The sequence below is a fragment of the Octopus bimaculoides genome, chromosome 6 (assembly GCF_001194135.2).
Source record: "Octopus bimaculoides isolate UCB-OBI-ISO-001 chromosome 6, ASM119413v2, whole genome shotgun sequence".
NCBI lineage: Eukaryota > Metazoa > Mollusca > Cephalopoda > Octopoda > Octopodidae > Octopus > Octopus bimaculoides.
Genome location: NC_068986.1, coordinates 53,780,650 through 53,798,214, shown reverse-complemented (window position 1 = coordinate 53,798,214; position 17,565 = coordinate 53,780,650). Strand labels below are relative to the sequence as shown.

At 36.9% G+C, this 17,565-nt stretch overlaps 1 protein-coding gene across 2 annotated transcripts in view; it reads right to left on the bottom strand.

Moving 5' to 3' along the window:
- Positions 1–767: 767 nt before the first annotated feature.
- LOC106880143 (NADH dehydrogenase (ubiquinone) complex I, assembly factor 6) overlaps positions 768–17,565 on the bottom strand; it is a 31,918-nt gene continuing 15,120 nt past the window's right edge. For both annotated transcript variants that reach the window (XM_014929977.2, XM_014929978.2), the window contains exons 5-10: positions 16,682–16,738; positions 15,666–15,768; positions 12,847–12,980; positions 6,057–6,158; positions 2,840–2,896; positions 768–946 (exon numbers count right to left, since the gene is read on the bottom strand). In XM_014929977.2, coding sequence (XP_014785463.1) covers positions 818–946; positions 2,840–2,896; positions 6,057–6,158; positions 12,847–12,980; positions 15,666–15,768; positions 16,682–16,738 — 582 coding nt within the window. In that variant the 3' untranslated portion in view covers positions 768–817. The remainder of the gene's footprint in view (positions 947–2,839; positions 2,897–6,056; positions 6,159–12,846; positions 12,981–15,665; positions 15,769–16,681; positions 16,739–17,565) is intronic.

Here is a 17,565-nt window from a genome sequence, read left to right as displayed (position 1 = left end):
TGGACTGGCTTGTGCGGGTGGCACATAAAAGACACCATTTCGAGCGTGGCCGTTTTCGTGCGGGTGACACGTAAAAGCACCCACTACACTCTTTGAGTGGTTGGCGTTAGGAAGGGCATCCAGCTGTAGAAACTCTGCCAAATTAGATTGGAGCCTGGTGTTGCCATCCGGTTTCACCAGTCCTAAGTCAAATCGTCCAACCCATGCTAGCATGGAAAGCGGACGTTAAACGATGATGATGATGATGATGATGATGATATATGTTTAAATAAACAAAATTGAACACACGTACACAAGGTATGTGTGTTGTTAGTTCGTGGATCGGCTGTGGTTTTTAAGCGTAAGAGAATATATTCTTTATGAGGCTGGTGTAAAAAACTCTTGAAATAAGTCACACTCAAGTGAGACAACTCCCTTCTTGGAGCAACAAACCCATGAATTAACAACACATATACCTTGTGTATGTGTGTTTCATTTTGTTTTTTTTTCTGTGGCATGAACCAGGACATGCCAGCAGATGGTGTTTAAACCATTTAGCATGTAGTCATAATTGGCAATATGGCTTACAGCGGGCCTTGTTCAGTATGTGGCGTTGATAAATTACAACAATGACAAAACATTGATGTCTCTTTCTTTGCAGAGTTACTAACTGTAAATGAACCATCATCCATGTGAACACACTTATCTTCAACAACATCACAATTTTCCCTGGCACACTGTCTGGTCTTCCCAACCACAGACAAATGGATTCAAGATTAAAACATAGGAAATATGAAATAATTTTATATTTTTCACAGATTATCAATATATATATCATTTAATATTTAGCCCTTTTAGTTTGTAGCCATAACTTTACTGGTAATAAATTATCTCTCCGTTGCAGGTGAGGGTGAAATACATGAAAGTCAACTTTCTGGAGTTTGTTGAGATACTCTTCGCATATGACCTGAAACACAATGAAAAAATGCAACATAAGAATGTACCCTACATTCAAGGGAAACGAGTATTACATAAAATATACATTAGTGAAATGTCATAAAAATGCCCTATAATATCATGATACAACAGAAATATATGTTGTTCATATAACAGAGATATGGGGTATAGGAATGTACTGTACTGTAATAGCATGTTACAAGGGTGAACTGTAGTACTGTTTAAATATAGTATACTATGGCGGAGTAGGAATTCCTTGCTTGGAGGATACAAAATATGTCTGCATTCAAATTTAAAACTGCTTACAGATGAAAGTCTTTAAAAGCCCAAATGAAAAAAAAAAAAGTTTTAAAAACAAAACAGAAGTTGCTTAGCAAGTATCTATTTATCATAATGCTAGTCATATAACATTAACATTTGATACCAACCAACCCACTTAAGACTACCTCTGGTTCTTTGTACTGAGTGTGATGTAATTGGCTAGCTCCCTCTCCTTAAAATTACTGGCCTTGCATTAAATTAGAAAGAATTATTATTATGTTCTACTGGCACTCCATTGGTTATGATGATGAGGATTCCAGTCAATCCAATCAATGGAACAGTCTGCTCATGAAATTAACATGTAAGTGGTTGAGCACTCCACAGACACATGTACTCTTAACATAGTTCTCAGTGGGATTTGGTGTGACAAGGCTGGCCCTTTGAAATACAGGTACAACTCATCATTGTTGCCAGCTGAGTGAACTGGAGCAACATGAAATAAAGTGCTCAAGAATACAATGTGCTACCAGGAATTGAATTCATACCCATATGATCATAAGCCAAATAACTTAACTACTACGCCACATGCCCTCATATTATTATTATTATTTAAGATATCATTAGCTCTTATAGACTTAACCCTTCTCTTAAACTTGTTGGCCTTGTGCCTATATTTAAAGGCAGCAAACTGGCAGAATTGTTAGAGTGCCAAACAAAATGTTTAGTGACATTTTGTTCGTCTATGTTCTGTTTCCAGATTCAGCCAAGGTGGACTTTGCCTGTCATCTTTCCAAGGTCAATACATTGTACCAGTTGAACATTGGGGTCGTTGTGCCAAAATTTGAAACCGTTATTATTATTTTGGTTTGTCTTAGGTTTGGTCTTATTCCTGGTAGGGATTTTGTGGATAGTGGGTTACTACCTGTAACCTTAGGTATCCACAAGTTTTCAGCAGTCTTTCAAGTACTTAGAACCCTCCTGATAATCCTTGCTGTCCCTAAGAAACAAACTTTCTGTAGGAGCTCTACTTGGCATTCTATTTCAATCTCCCTCAGCCATTTGTCTATATCTTGGTTTACTGTTCACCAATTATTATAAGCATGACCTTTACTGTTCACATGCTCCAAATTCTTCCTATTCCAAATTTTAGGGGATTGTATTTTTTTGTGTTTTTTCCTCTTTCTTTATGATCCTGGAATTAAATGGGCACAATGGCTCGATAAGTTAGAAACTTTGCTTTTCTTTATCTATGATTGTAATATCTGGTCTATTGTTTTCTAATTTCTTGTTCATTTGAATAGGAAAGTCCCACAAAATCTTACATTTCTCCAACTCTAGTACTCTTTTGACTCGATGATTGTACCATGTGTTTCCAGCTTCAAATTCCCATTTCTGGCACAGTTTCCACGGTAAAACTTTTACAACCTGGTCATGCCTCCATTTCTTATATTCTTCCTGTGCTAACTTGGGGTATTCTTCCACAATGTGTACCACTATCTCATTCCAAGTTCCACAGGCTCTACATTTTTCTGACACATTCTCTCCATTATAATTATTATTATTATCATTATTATCATTATTATCACTATTATTATGATGATGATGATGAAAATAGAATGAAAAATCAAGGAGCAAAACTTACAGTTGATAAAAAGACTGGCAACATTTCCTTAGTAATATGCTGTTTCAAATCTCGAGCCTGGGAAGAAATTAAGAATTAATTTTATCAGAATGCAATGCAAAATTAGAGCAGGGCTTTGCTTCAATTTCAAAGAATGAAAATGATGAAAGTTAAATCTTCTATTGGATAAGATAGCAATCAATTGTTGGTCATATTTTCAGACAATCTGGTACCTATTCCAGACAGCTAGGTTAACTGTAACTATGGAGAATGAAGTACTTTATCAATAAACACAATGAAGTGTTAGAAGCAGATTTGAATTTAAAAACTTATGAGCAAGTAGTTAAGGTAAAGATATGGTTGTGTGGTTGAGAAGTTAGCTTCACAAACTACATGTTTCTTTGTTCAATGCCATTGTGTGGCACTTAGGGCAAGTGTCTTGTACCATGGGCAAGTGTCTTGTATCACAGCCCTGTGAATAAAACAAGGTCAACAGAGAGTACATGGAAGCCTGTTTTGGATGGAAGACTTAATTCATCTCTTGATTTAATACAACTATCTGACTCATGAATACCTTTAGTAGAGTTCAATCTATGGCAAGCTGTTAGACCAGATCTCCAGACTGAGAAAAACTCGATATCTTGATGGAGTAGAAGAAACACTGACATTTTCATACCTAGTAGAGCCAATCTCTCTTCAGATTTGAACACAGCTCAAATTCAGCCACAGGAAGAGAGTTTGTGAGAAAGGGAGTGTGAAAAAGAATCAAGACACAGGTCCTTTATCAACCTTGAAAGACGGACGATGAAGATGACGACATCTATCTGTCTGTCTGTCTGTCTATCTATCTATCTTTCTTTCTTTCCTATATATATATATATATATATATAAAATTAATCAAAGGACATACTTAGTGTGTCTACCTGCTGGAAATAACAGTTAAAACTCTTATCTAAATTGCTAAACTCTGAACTCTACACAGTTTTTCTCTCTCTGTTCTTTTCCTTCTCTCTCCATTTTTAACCCCTTATTCCTTTCTGTCGAAGAGCGTAGACTCGAAACGTAAAGCCTTTTCCATTTTTCCTGAGCGTTAAACTAATACAACTGCTTGTTGTTCCTACACCTGTCTTTGTCTTTTGTTTTTCTATAAATTTGAACTATATAAGGAACATTGTGGATAGCCGACATCAAAACCAATTTGAGAGATATGGTATCCACCAGGATAACTTATCCCTCAGACAGACAGACAGACAGAAAGGAAAGATAGATAGGTGCAGATGTAGCTGTGTGGTAAGAAGTTTGCTTCCCAACCACATGGTTCTGGGTTCAGTCTCATTGCATGGTACCTAGTGTGCGTGTGTATGTGTGTTTGTATCTGTGCTTGTCCCCCACCACCACTTCATAACTGGTGTTGAAGTGTTTACATCCCCATAACTTAGCAGTTCGACAAAGAGACTGATAGAATAAGTATTAGGGTTAAAAAGATAATAATAAGCACAGGGGTCGATTTGTTTGACGAAAATTTGACCTCAGCCAGATAAAGCTTTCTATCTGCCTTCTGTTCCAATGACTCAATATTTATATCTGTCAGGCTGAGTGAAAAGTAAGCAACGTTTTGAAACATGAAATTCATCACAATATATTTCAACAATGTGGAAATTTCATTTATCAAAGTAAGTACCATTACAATCGACACACTTTTGCCAATGAGTTACAAGTTTGTTTATTCCAGTAACATAAAAATCTGGATTTCTGGAGTTGGTGAACTCTTTGAATGTACTTTCAGCATCGGTTTGATTTTTGAAGTACTTCTCTCGCAGGAAACCATCAAGGTGCTTGAAAAAGTGGTAGTCGGTAGGAGAAAGGTCTGGAGAATAAATTGAGTGGGGAAGAACTTTGAAGCCAAGTTCCTTCAACTTCTGGAGAGTCATTAGTGAAATGTGTGGTCGAGTATTGTCATGAAGAATGATTGGCCCTCTTCTGTTGACCAGTCTGGGACGGAAGAATAGCAGTTTTTCATTTATTTTGGCAATTTCATGGCAAAATGTTTCTGCAGTAATGGTTTTTCCAGGTTTTAAGAAGTTATAGTGGAGGAGTCCAACCTTCTTTTTGAAGAGCTTGGGTTTAGGGAAGGTTTTTAGTGCTTCATATTTTATTATTATACAGAATCCACTTTTCATCGCAAGTTACAATACGCTCAAGAAATGGATCGGTCTGGTTACAGAGAAGAAGCAACAAGCAAATTTCATATCTGCGCATTTTCTTATTTTTATTCAAATCATGTGGTACCCATTTGTTGAGCTTTCTCAATGATGGTCTTTAATTGACCATCATTGATGACAGATGGGCATCCACTATGCTTGCGATTGTCAAGGCTCAGGTCTCCACTGCAAAATTGTTTAAACCATTTTTGGGCTAACCACTCGCTGGTCATTTCCTCACCAAATGTTTTGTTAATACTGCAAGTGGTTTCAGCAGCTTTACGTCCTTTTTTGAAATTGAACAGCAAAATTGCTCAAATATCGCGCTTTGGCAATTCCATTTCAGATGATTGTAACAATAGTGAAAAAAATACAGTACAAATTCTTCATGGTTCAAAATGTTACTTACATTTTACTCAACTTGTTAGATAATTAAATACATTTATGTTTACAAATAGGAGAAAAAGAGTATGTATTGATTAGAGTATATATATATATATTTTATATTTCAAGCTGAAACATTTCAAAAGTTACACAGGGTTCTTGAATTCTGTGTATAACACTTAAACTTAACATGTGTCACATACAAAACTTGAGACCACTGAGGATTGACTTGTGAAGAGTTTTCAGTCTCAAAGACAAAAACTATATATACTTAAAGGAACTTGATGAGGCAAAGTTTCTATGACAAGATGCCCTTCCTGTCACCAACCCTCAGTTGTTTACAAGTAAGGTAATATTCTCTCCATTGTCAGACATGTTTTCATGAAAGACTGAAAACAAACACACCACTTACATGTAAGTGACACTTGTTTACAACAAATATCATATGATGTCAACACAAGGAGAGACACACACACAAACATACATACATATACAATGTCTTTTTTTTCAATTTCCAACTACCAAGGATTTGGTCAAGCCAGAACTATAAAAGAAAACACTTGCCCAAGGTGCCATGCAGTGGTACTGAACCCACAACCACATAGTTGGGAAGCATGCTTCTTAACCACGCAACTATGCTTATATATATTTACCAATTTGAGATGTTGATGAGCAGCGCAAGCAATGTCATAGATAACATCTTTTACTTTTTGATCATCTCTTCCACGTACAATAGCTTCTTCTGACACTTGATGCTGACAAAAAATAAAATAAAATATATTATATAAACAAAACTGTCATGAAAATATTTGTCCTCACTTTAGTTATTGTTGCTGTATAACCCAAGGTCAGGCTTGAGCAAGCAGGTTTACGATGAAAGATGTCTCAGCCATGACCAGCTAGCCTTTATCAAAATTCTGTTTTGGCACAACTTTACGATTCAACATCTCCTTCCCTTTTCTAAGATGACAGGATGTAATTTGAGGGAGATTTGGCTGATATTTCTAGCAGGCTGAGTGACTACCTGAAGCCTCCTTTGTTAGCTTGTTTGCATTAAAGTTAACATAAGTTACAAAAAGAAGACAACTGATACGACATCCATTAGATTTTTTTAAACATGATCCAGCATGGTCTTGAGGATATGAACAAAATAGTATGGTGACAGGTGGGTAGGGGTCTCAATATAGAGAGTTAAAACAACTTGAATTCATTTAAGGTATCCACATAATTAATAGTGAAAATCTTCTTGCAGGACTGTCTTAAAATCTAAAAGCAACATCTAACAACATCAATAATAACAGCCCATCATTTCACGGTTGATAAAATAAGTACCAGTTGAACACTGGGGTTGATGTAATTGACTTACCCCTTCCCCTAAATTGCAGGTCTTGTGCCAAATTTTAAACCAATATTACAAGCATTTGTAAGGTGGCAAGTTGGCACAATTGCTACCACAACAGCAAAAATGCTTAGCAGCATTTCTACTGACTTTATGTTCTGTGTTCAAATTCTGCCAAGGTCAACTTAGCCTTTCATCCTTTCAAGGGTTGATAAAATAAGTACCAGTTGAACACTGGGGTCATAGTAATTAACTAATCTCTTCCACCAAAATTGCTCACCTTGTGCCAAAATTTGAAATCAATATTATAAGCAATTGTTAAATAATTTGGTGGATCTGATCACCTGTTCCCTTTCTGTGACACTGTACCATTATTAGAAATTATTATTACTAATAGTAAGGCAGCAGTGAGATAGCAGAATCATTTGTGCACCTAGCAAAATGCTTAGCAGCATTTCATACATCATTACATTCTGAGTTCAAATTGTGGCAAGGTCTGCTTTGCCTTGCATACTTTCAGGGTTGATAAAATCAGTACCAGTTGAATACTGGGGTTGATAAAATCAGTACCAGTTGAATACTGGAGTCAATATAATCAATTAGACCCCAAAACCAAAATTCCAGGCCATGTGCCTATTGTAGTAAGGATTATTACTAATTTTACCATGTCAAAACAGAGTTCACTGGTGCTGGTGTCATGTAAAAAGCACTCACTCCACTCTGTAAGGTGGTTGGTATTAGGAAGAGCATCCAGCTGTAAAAACCATGCCAAAACAGACAGTGAAGCCTGGTGCAGATTTCTGCCAAGCCAGCTCCTGTCAAATCATCAAACCCATGCTAGTATGGAAAATGGACATTAAATAATGAGGATGATGATGATTAGTAGGGCTGTGGTGGTGGTTGAGAAAGGGTGGTAACCATAATATGGAATGACACAATCCCAAATGCTATAATCACAAATATTGAAATTCCTAAAGTTCAGAATACCAAAAGGTTGAAATCTTTGAATTAATCTTGCATATGGATGTGGACAGCTGTGTGAAGAGGTACTGATCTTTACCAGTGGAAGGAAGCTGTGGAAGAGGGAGACCCAGGAAGACATGGGGTAAGGTGGTGAAGCACGATCTTCAAATGCTGGGCCTCACAGAGGCAATGACTTGCGACTGAGACATTTGGTGATATACCATGCTAGCAAAAGACCTGTCAAGCCAAGTGATATCATAGTTGTGGTTGTTGTTTGTGTCACATAACTGGTATCTGTGCTGGTGGCACATAAAAAACACCTTTTGAGCATTGGGCCTCACGAGGCAATGTGGCCAATGCTGGCATCACAGAACTAGCAACCGTGCCAGTGGCACATAAAAAGCTGGGCCTCATGGAGGCAATGACAAATGACCAAACCTTTGGCAATATGCTGTGCTTGAGAAGGAAGATCTGCCAACCCAGGTGAAATTGTAGTTATAACAGATACTGGTGTCATGTAACTGGCACATAAAAGCATCCATTACACTCTTGGAGTGGTTGGCGTTAGGAAGGGCATCCAGCTACAGAAACCCTGCCAAGTCAGACTGGAACTTGGTGCAGCCCTTCAGCTTACCAGCCCTGGTTAAACTGTCCAACCCATGCCAGCATGGACAATGGACATTAAATGATGATGATGATGATGATTATGAAGTTCTTATCTCAAGTAAGTGTGTTCATTTGTTTATCAAATAAATCCCCATTCAAAATTGTAAAGAAATGTTCTTTAAGAATTCTTTTTGGATTGTGATCATGCTGGGGTACTGCTGAAACAAACCAATCCAGTACTTATAGGTCATGGGTTAGTGGGGGTCATGGTGCACCCTGCCCCTTGTAATTTACTTTAATGAGTATTTTCATGTAGCCCTGGGTCTAACAAGTCAGAAAATTGATGTTGCCAGAAAAAAAGAAAAAAAACTGGGATGCAAGATACCCCCATAAACTTTTCAACCATGCCCACTTTTACAGCTTCGAGTTTACTGCTTCTCAGTATCATTCGACATCCATCTTGTCCCTCAGTATTCCATTCAGATTTTGACAACTTTGATGTGTTTGTCCATGATCTGTATGGAGTTAGAAGTGTCCATCGAGCGCATGGGATTGTGCTTCAGGAGTTCAATCCAGATCAAAGTGGAAATATTGGAGGAACACAGCCAGCTATGCAGCGTACATGAACAGGGCAGAGATCACTGAAGTTAGTGCCTGAGCAAGCCCTTCCAGAGTGTTACATGGGAAAATGCAAATCTCCACAATTTGAGGTAGTCGACAAGTTGATTGATGATGGTGAGAGAGAGATTGCGAGTGAACTGCAGAAAAATCTTCTCTGGATCATTGTTCACCTACACAGTACTGGTAGAAAGCAGTGAGTGCCCGGCTGGAGGGGATATGTTTCACTAACTGGAGATGCTCCTGTACAACTGATAACCATTGAGTATTATCCGATCATACCTCACCCAACCACAGACATTAGAGTCATACAGGAATGCCTAAAGTGCTCAGAAGAAGCTTCATGAGAAGTTGGACAGCATTTTGTCATCATTACATTTGATCTGGGTGTGTGTATGAAAGCGTTTTTGCTAGTATGAAGACCACATCATCATGACTGGAACATCTGGGTCTTTGATGGGTATCATGTGCTGATGCCACATTAAAAGCATTGGTGCTGGTACCACATAAAAAACATCTAGTACACCATTTTGTGGAATGGTTGGCATAAGAAATGGCATCCAGCCATAGAAACCATACCAAACAGACAATGGAGCCTGGTGTGGCACCTAGCTTTACCAGCACTGGTCAAACCATTCAACCCATGCCAGCATGGAAAACAGATGTTAAATGATAATGATGACAGCATACCTGAAACTTTCAGCCATAGTCAATTGTTCGAGGAAGGATAAGTTCCACCAGATTGACTTTTTCTTCATGTATTATGTAAAGACAAAGTCTTCACGGGTGATGCAATGACTCAGTAAGGATTACTGAGTCCGTTTTGCTTCTTATTCTTGCATAAACACTTAGAGTTGTGATAAGCCTCCTCCATTTGCAGTCATTAGCCTGAAGAAAGATGTACTCTATGAGGCTGACTCTCTATGAGATGGGCCCTTCTGTGATACTTCAACAACTCCTTCAGGGTTTTTGAGACTTATCCAAATACTGGTGAGTAGGAAAATAGTTATAAATAATTAAAAAAAGAGCCATCAACACAGAACCACCATGCTAACCTAATGGAAGTATATCTGTCATGTTCTCTTAACACTTCTGAAAAAAGAGTATTTTACCTAAAATATTATGATTAATTAAATATTTCTAAAAATAAAACATCAATACAGAACCATCATGGCAGCCTAATGGAAGTATATCTCTCAGGTTTTCTAAACACTTTTGAAAAAGAATATTTTACCCAAAATATTATGATTAATAAAATATTTCTATTTCTAAAATACTATTTCAATACCTTTGTTTTTTGTTATTATTGAATGCTTAATGTTTCAACTATATTGCTGTTGTTATAGCCCTCTATAATTATGTCTACATCTTTCTTTAAAAAATCAATACAATACAATAGAAATAGCCTTTTACTTCAAACAGATACTATTGATTCCTACTCATCTACTGAATCATGTAATACCTGTTTTCTCTGTACATGTTAATTATTTATACAGCATTTATTAAATAGATTACAGCTCCTGTCTTGTGTAAATTACTACTTTACAAATCAATGTTTTTTTTTTCCATTTAAAAGATAATTTCTTTTTTTGCTGTTGTTATTTTGTAACAGTTATAATAACTGTTACCACAAATACAAATAAGGCCTCTTAAGAAGTTTTAACTAGTTGACCTTAAGAGGTCACCGAGACCTTGCTGTCAATTTTGGCCTTTCTCATAGACACTCATCTGGCTATGTTTTATACTCTCTTTTGTTTATACATTATAATTTTCTATAATCTCATGGTTAAAATAGATAAAATAAAATAAAATATATAAAAATAAAAGAGATAAAACTTCTGGCAAGATGAGTGTGCAAACTGGATGTATTTCACACTTGTGCTCTGAACATTATTGAAAAAAGGTATTTTACCTGAAATATCAGGACTAATTAAATATTTCTAAGGTAACTCTTGGAGTGGTTGGCATTAGGAAGGGCATCCAGCTGTAGAAACCATGCCAAATCATATTGGAACCTGGTACAGCTTCCTAGCTTACAAATTGTCAGTCAAACCATCCAACCCATGCCAACATGGAAAACGGACGTTAAATGATAATGAAGATAATGAATGTAACATTTCAATATCTTTTTTAATGTTATTATTGAATACTTCATGTCCCAACAATATCGATGTTACCATAGCAATACATTCAGATCTTAGCTGAAGGTCAGGAGCCACTCAGCCTGCAAGAAATAGCAAACATTTCTCCCTCAACCACACATAATCACCTTAAAAATATCAAAAGCGTTCCACAGTTTAGTCCTAGATCTATGAAAAGGTTGGATAGTCACGACAGGAGTGCCTTTAACACTAAGTCTTCTAAATCAGAAATGATTTTGGTGTAAGCAACAACAATTATTATACTTATACTGTTAATGTCCTAAAAAAGCCGTGAACATTGCTAAGTGTCATTTCCTTTTTTCCTGTAAAATTGTAGTCTGGTCATTGACTCAATATTACGTTAACTGGAAGCAGTGCCACCAATAAGAATAGAAATGAGTTTCTAGCAACAAATACAGCCAGGTTTCAATGACACATTGTATCCATTTTATGTGACTAAAGCTTTTAATGAAAGCATGAAAACTACATAACTTCATTCCTTAAACCAATGTTCTTGGACCTGTATAAGAAATCCTTAGAGAGGTAGAAATATTAGACAGCCAGGCTAAATCCCTTAGAGTATTTAGTTTCATCCCTCTACATTCTGAGTTTAAATTCAACAGAGATCATATTTGTTTTTCAATCCCTAAAAGCACAGGTGCTTTTATGAGACACCAACTACCCGAGTCTGCAAGACTAGGATCTCTTGGCTGAAAGAACGATGTAGAGGCTTGTATGCATGAACAGCCATGATTTTACTTAGTTTGGCATGTCTTCTCAAGCACAGCAAAATGCCAGAAATCTCAGTCTCTTGTCAGCTCCTCTGTGAGGCCTAGTGTCTGAAGATCTTTTCTCATCTCTTCATCCCATGTCTGCCTCTTCCACATGCTACCTCCTTAATAATAATAGATAAATAAAACCCAAGTGTATTCTCTCCTCTTTCAATATGCGGAAGTGTAAGAAATAATTATGACAGTGAATTTTCAGAATGTAAGATTTGTAGAGCAATAGATTAAATTAGCTAACAGTGGTTCATTACAGTGTTCTATATTCTGAGTCAACTGGCCTACCTGAGTTAACTATGTCTTTCATTCTTCATGGGTTGAAACACTTGTTTTTTACCTCTTAGGTTGGTAGGGTGGCAGAAAAACTGAGATACAATATTAAATAATTAAATACACTGCATTTGCAGTATTTCAAAACATTTCTTTATGTTCAGATTTCAAGTTCAGCAGAAGTTGATTTTACTTTTCAGTCCTAACAGGCTAACCTTCTCATTACCATATTTCTAATAAAACAATTGTTGTTGTTTATCTCCAAATCAGTCATGATAAAGCAGACTCTGTTAAAGGCATCAAAGATGCCAGGTGGTAATGCTAAACCCAGAACATCGAACTCTATCTCTCTTCCTTCAAAACGTTGGCCTTTATTATTATTATATTAAAATATATTTCCTCCAGAACAATACTAGGCTATCCAGAAATAAAAGCAGGATAGGGTCACAAATGGGATGTCTTTTCAGGATGAAAAAAATATTTTAGACCCAAACAACTACTAACTTTCAACAAGGATCAACTGAAATGCACACAACACAGGAGTTGTCCTTAATCTGCGACTAGAGTGGTAAGTATTCAACTATTCAAAGAGAACATTAACCTCATCAATCTTACTGGAGTTGGAGGGTTCACAAAAGCCATTGGCACAACACTTTCTTTCAGATCAAACCATATAAGGTAAAAGACAAAAAACAAAAAAAAGACACTGATAATAACATACCTTGATGAGGACATCTAATGGAAGATATATTTTTCGCTTTGAAGCATGATATGGTACTCCACGCAGTTGAGTGATGATTCCATATGCCTTGCCAATATGACTGCTTACATGATCAGCATGAACACTTTTGATTCCTATAAAATAACAGGGTAACAGAAAAATTATTTTGTCACAGACCTTTACTTTATAACATTTCAAATGGCATCAGTCATAAGACAGTGTCAGTGCAAGTCAAGAAGAATAAATATTACAGGATACATTTATTTGATACAATATATATATCATCATCATCGTTTAACGTCCGCTTTCCATGCTACAAATATATATATATACACACACACACAAGGGGATACTGAAAAGTTCCTGGTTTTAAGGGTATCATGAAAGGGTAGAGCTGTTACCTTTACAGGGGAAGCAGGACAACTATATATTTAAATATATAATCATCATCATTTAATGCCCGTTGTCCATGCTGGCATGGGTTAACCTATTGATCTGCAGCACCAACTTTAGGAAGCCAGCCAGCCACCTGATAACCTATCAATCAGGTGACTCTGCTAGCCTGATTGATTTCATTCTCACCAGACAGAGGGATGCATGGTTGCACTTAAATACAAAGACCCTCCCCGGTGAAGAATGTACCCTCCCAGCATAGACTAGTTATTAGTGACTTTAGTCTTGATGCCAAAAAGCAGACCAATCTGGAAAAGAAGGACTTGGAAGCTTAAGAGACCTTCACATGGTCAGAGATTTAGGGATATCCTCACTGAGAAATTTGATGAGATGGAGGAGGCGCTGCAGTCCTGTGACACAGAAGGCAGCTGGGAATTCCTGTGAGACTGCTTGCTGAGTGCCACAGACCAAATCTGTGGCTGGTGCAAAGTCCCTTCCAGACCTAGGGTAACATGGTGGTGGAACAATACTGTAGACAGGGCCGTTAAAGCAAAGAAACAGGCCTGGAAGATTTGGGGTAGTAGGGGACTGTATCAGATAGCCAGAAGGGAAGCTAGGAGACAGGTATATATAGCCAAGGGAGTAACAGAAAAAAAAAAGTTTGCCAATGTTCAGTGATGTGAGGACCAAAGAACTGAAGTATTTTGGATTGCAAGATAGTGTGTGAGAGAAAACCATGATGTTGTATGAGAGAAATGTGTCTGCATGGATGATGGTGCCTTTGCGTTTAATGATTCTGCAAAGAAAGAGGCTTGGAGATGCATTATGAAAGACTGCTAAATGTGGAGAATGAATGGGAGGTGGAGGGTTTGCCAAAGGTGGACCCAATTGAGAGACCAGCTACCTGAATCAACAGTACCCTGGTAGATAAAGCAATTAAGGATATGAAGACAGAGAAAGCACCTGGCCCATCAGGAATCACCACTGGGATGCTTAAAATATTGGGCAATATGGGTTATGGTCTTGTCACCCACATCGTAAATCAGGTAATTCATGAAGTAGTCATACCCAATGATTGGTGTAGCAGTATCATAGTCAACTGCTACAAAGGTAAAGGTGATGCTTTAGATAGAAATAACTACAGGGGTACCAAATTATTGGATCAGGTGATGAAAGTTACAGAGAAGGTCATAGCCCAACTAATTAGGGAGAGAGTTAGCCTAGATGAGATGCTGGCTGGTTTTGTGCCAGGCAGAAGCACCACTGATGCTATATTTCTGGTAAAGCAACTGCAGGAGAAATATCTAACCAAAGATAAACCTCTGCACTTGGCTTTTGTTGACTTGCAGAAAGCCTTTAACAGGGTCCCCCGATCCCTTATCTGGTGGACAATGCTGAAACTGGGGATAGACAAATGGTTGGTAAGAGCTGTACAAGCCCTGTACAGGGATGCTGTCAGTAAGGTGGGGGTTGGCAGTGAGTATAGTGAAGAATTCTGGGTAGAAGTAGGTGTTCACCAAGGTTCTGTCCTCAGCCCCTTCTTATTCATTATTGTCCGCCAGGCAATAACAGAGGAATTCAAGACAGGTTGCTCCTGGGAGCTCCTCTATGTTGATGACCTTGCTCTAATAGCTGAATCACTACCAGAACTAGAGACGAAGTTTAGGATGTGGAAGCAAGGTCTAGAATTGAAGGGCCTTAGAGTTAACCTAACAAAAACCAAAATCTTAGTAAGTAGGAAGGCTGACAAATCAAAAACCCCTTCAGGTAGATGGCCCTGCTTGATCTGTAGAAAAGGCATGGGTAGAAACTCCATACGATGTACCCGGTGTAAGCTATGGATACACAAAAGATGCAGCAATATTAAAGGAAGGTCAACCAGGAAGATAGTTTTTGTGTGTGGCAGATGCACAGGGGCAATAAACACTGAAGATGTACAGAAAACAGATTCCAACACATGCCAGGGGAAAAATTTTAATTTTACACAGGAGAAGAGGATCTGTGCACATGACCGTTGCAGACTGTTCTCCTAGACAAGAGAAACTGATGTAACTAATGCCCAAGCAGACAATCTCAATGTCTACAGTGAGAGGACAAGAGGTCAGATCTGAATGCTTGCAACAAAGTGAACTCTATTAAAAGTATTTAAGAACCAGCTGGTGGTGTTAAAGAGGATGCCATATTAGGGTCTTTCATTTGCAGCCATGTATGAAAACTAATCATTTAAGAAAAAGGAAATGGGAGCTGAAAGAATGATTATGCTCTTCTTAGAGATTTTTTAACATGTAATAAATTGGCCACAAAATCAAAACGCTAACTCTTCTTTATGTTTATTCACTACAATTCTATTAGTTGTGATAATTTAATCACAAGTTATGTATGAGAGAAACAGAGAGAATGCAAGAAATAAACAAACAATTACTCACCCAAACATTCCAAAAGCAAATAGTGCATAGAAGAAGCAGTTTTTTCAGCATAGTCCTCCATATTCTTTATACTTGTAAATGGATTCTCTTTGAGACTGGTGAACTGAAGTGGAAACAATATGATAAAAAAAATGAAAGGACAAACTTTTCAAAACTACATATTACATTAAATAACAATCTTTAAATAAAAGCCAGACTCAAAAGAAATTTGTGCTTGTGTGAATAAGTAAAAATAATTTAATAAGGATCACAAATTTGGATAAATTTTGTATGCTGTGAGGAGACAAGAATCCAGATATTTCAAGTGAAGGTATTTATTGCTGAGAGAATACTTTCTCTCTCCAATGAAGGGCTCTTTCCCAAAAGGATATAAAATTATCTAAATTTGTGATTTTTACAAGCAATTTTAATAATAATTAGCTGATAGTGTTTTGTCAGGAAAAAAATCTTAACCATTCATTAAATTGAGATTGAAATAAGTTATTTGCTCGAGTTGCTAGTTAATTGTTTCAGTGATACAAAATAGCATATTCATATTTATCTCTTTGTTAAATTATGAAGTTATTGAGATTTTTTTTCTTATTTCAAAGATAGGTGCAGGTGTGGCTATATGGGAAAATGTTTACTTCCAACCACATAGTTCCAGGATCAGTCTCACTGATTGGCACCTTGGGCAAGTGTCTTCTACTACAGCCCCAGATCAACCAAAGCCCTGTTAGTGGATTTGGTAGAAGGAAACATAAAGAAGCCTGTTGTGTTTGTGTGTATGTTCACTCTGTAAAGTGGTTAGCATTAGGAAGGGCATCCCGTCATAAAAACCATGCCAAAGCAGACAGTGGAGTTTGGTGCATTTCTCTAGCTTGCCTGCTCCTGTCAAACCGCCCACCCCACGCCAGCATGGAAGACAGACATAAAATGATGAAGATCAATATAATCAACTAAAACCCTTGAAGAGAGTGATCCAGCCTCATCACAATAGACAAACTAAAAACCAGTAAAAGAATGAAAACAATTACCCGTGCATCAATGAGTCGTAGTAGCCAGTGTTTGGACAAATTGTGTTTTTGAACAGCCTGAAACAATTAAAGAAAGATAAAGACAATTAGAAAATTTGTTATCTTTTATATTAGGGAAAAAGTAAAGTAAAATATGCAGCTAAATGTTGTACAAGTGTAGGAGGATAGATATTTTATTCGTTTGTTTAAATATTGTTATTTAGTGCAAGTTAGCCTTGATCCAATAGTCCTATGATCAAAGACCTTCTGGATATGTCTACACACTTTTATTTACAAACATTAATTTTTTTATGATGTATGTATGTGTGTATATATATATATATATATATATGTAAATATATAAAAATAAAAAGATAAAGAGAGCAATGGTAAGGTTGGAGAAGTATTTTATAGCCTGGCTTTGCCCAGGATTAAGTTAGGATTATTAAGCTAATCAAATTCTTTATTTCAAACCAAACTAAGTAACATCGACGTCAAATTTGAGCGAAATCCATTAAAATTGGTAAACTTTCGGCTGAAAATGAGTTTCAGACAACTTGATTGGATAATCCCATAAGGAATCGGTTTATCGATTTTTTTCCACTCATTGATTTTTTTTTCCTCCCCCCGTTTTTGGAGAACTTACAGCATTCAAAGATCCCATGAGTCCTAAGTAATGCTGGCATCAAGTTTGAACAAAATACATCAAAATTGGTAAAAGTTATGGTTGAAAATGGGGTGTAGCCAATTTTATTGGGAAATCCTAGAAGGAATTGGTTTATCAAATTTTATTTTATCCTGATTAAATGGAAAACCCCATAAGGAATTAGTTTATTGATTTTTCACCCCAAATAGGACTTAATCGAACACAATATTGCTGATTCAAAAACATCTATATTTATACT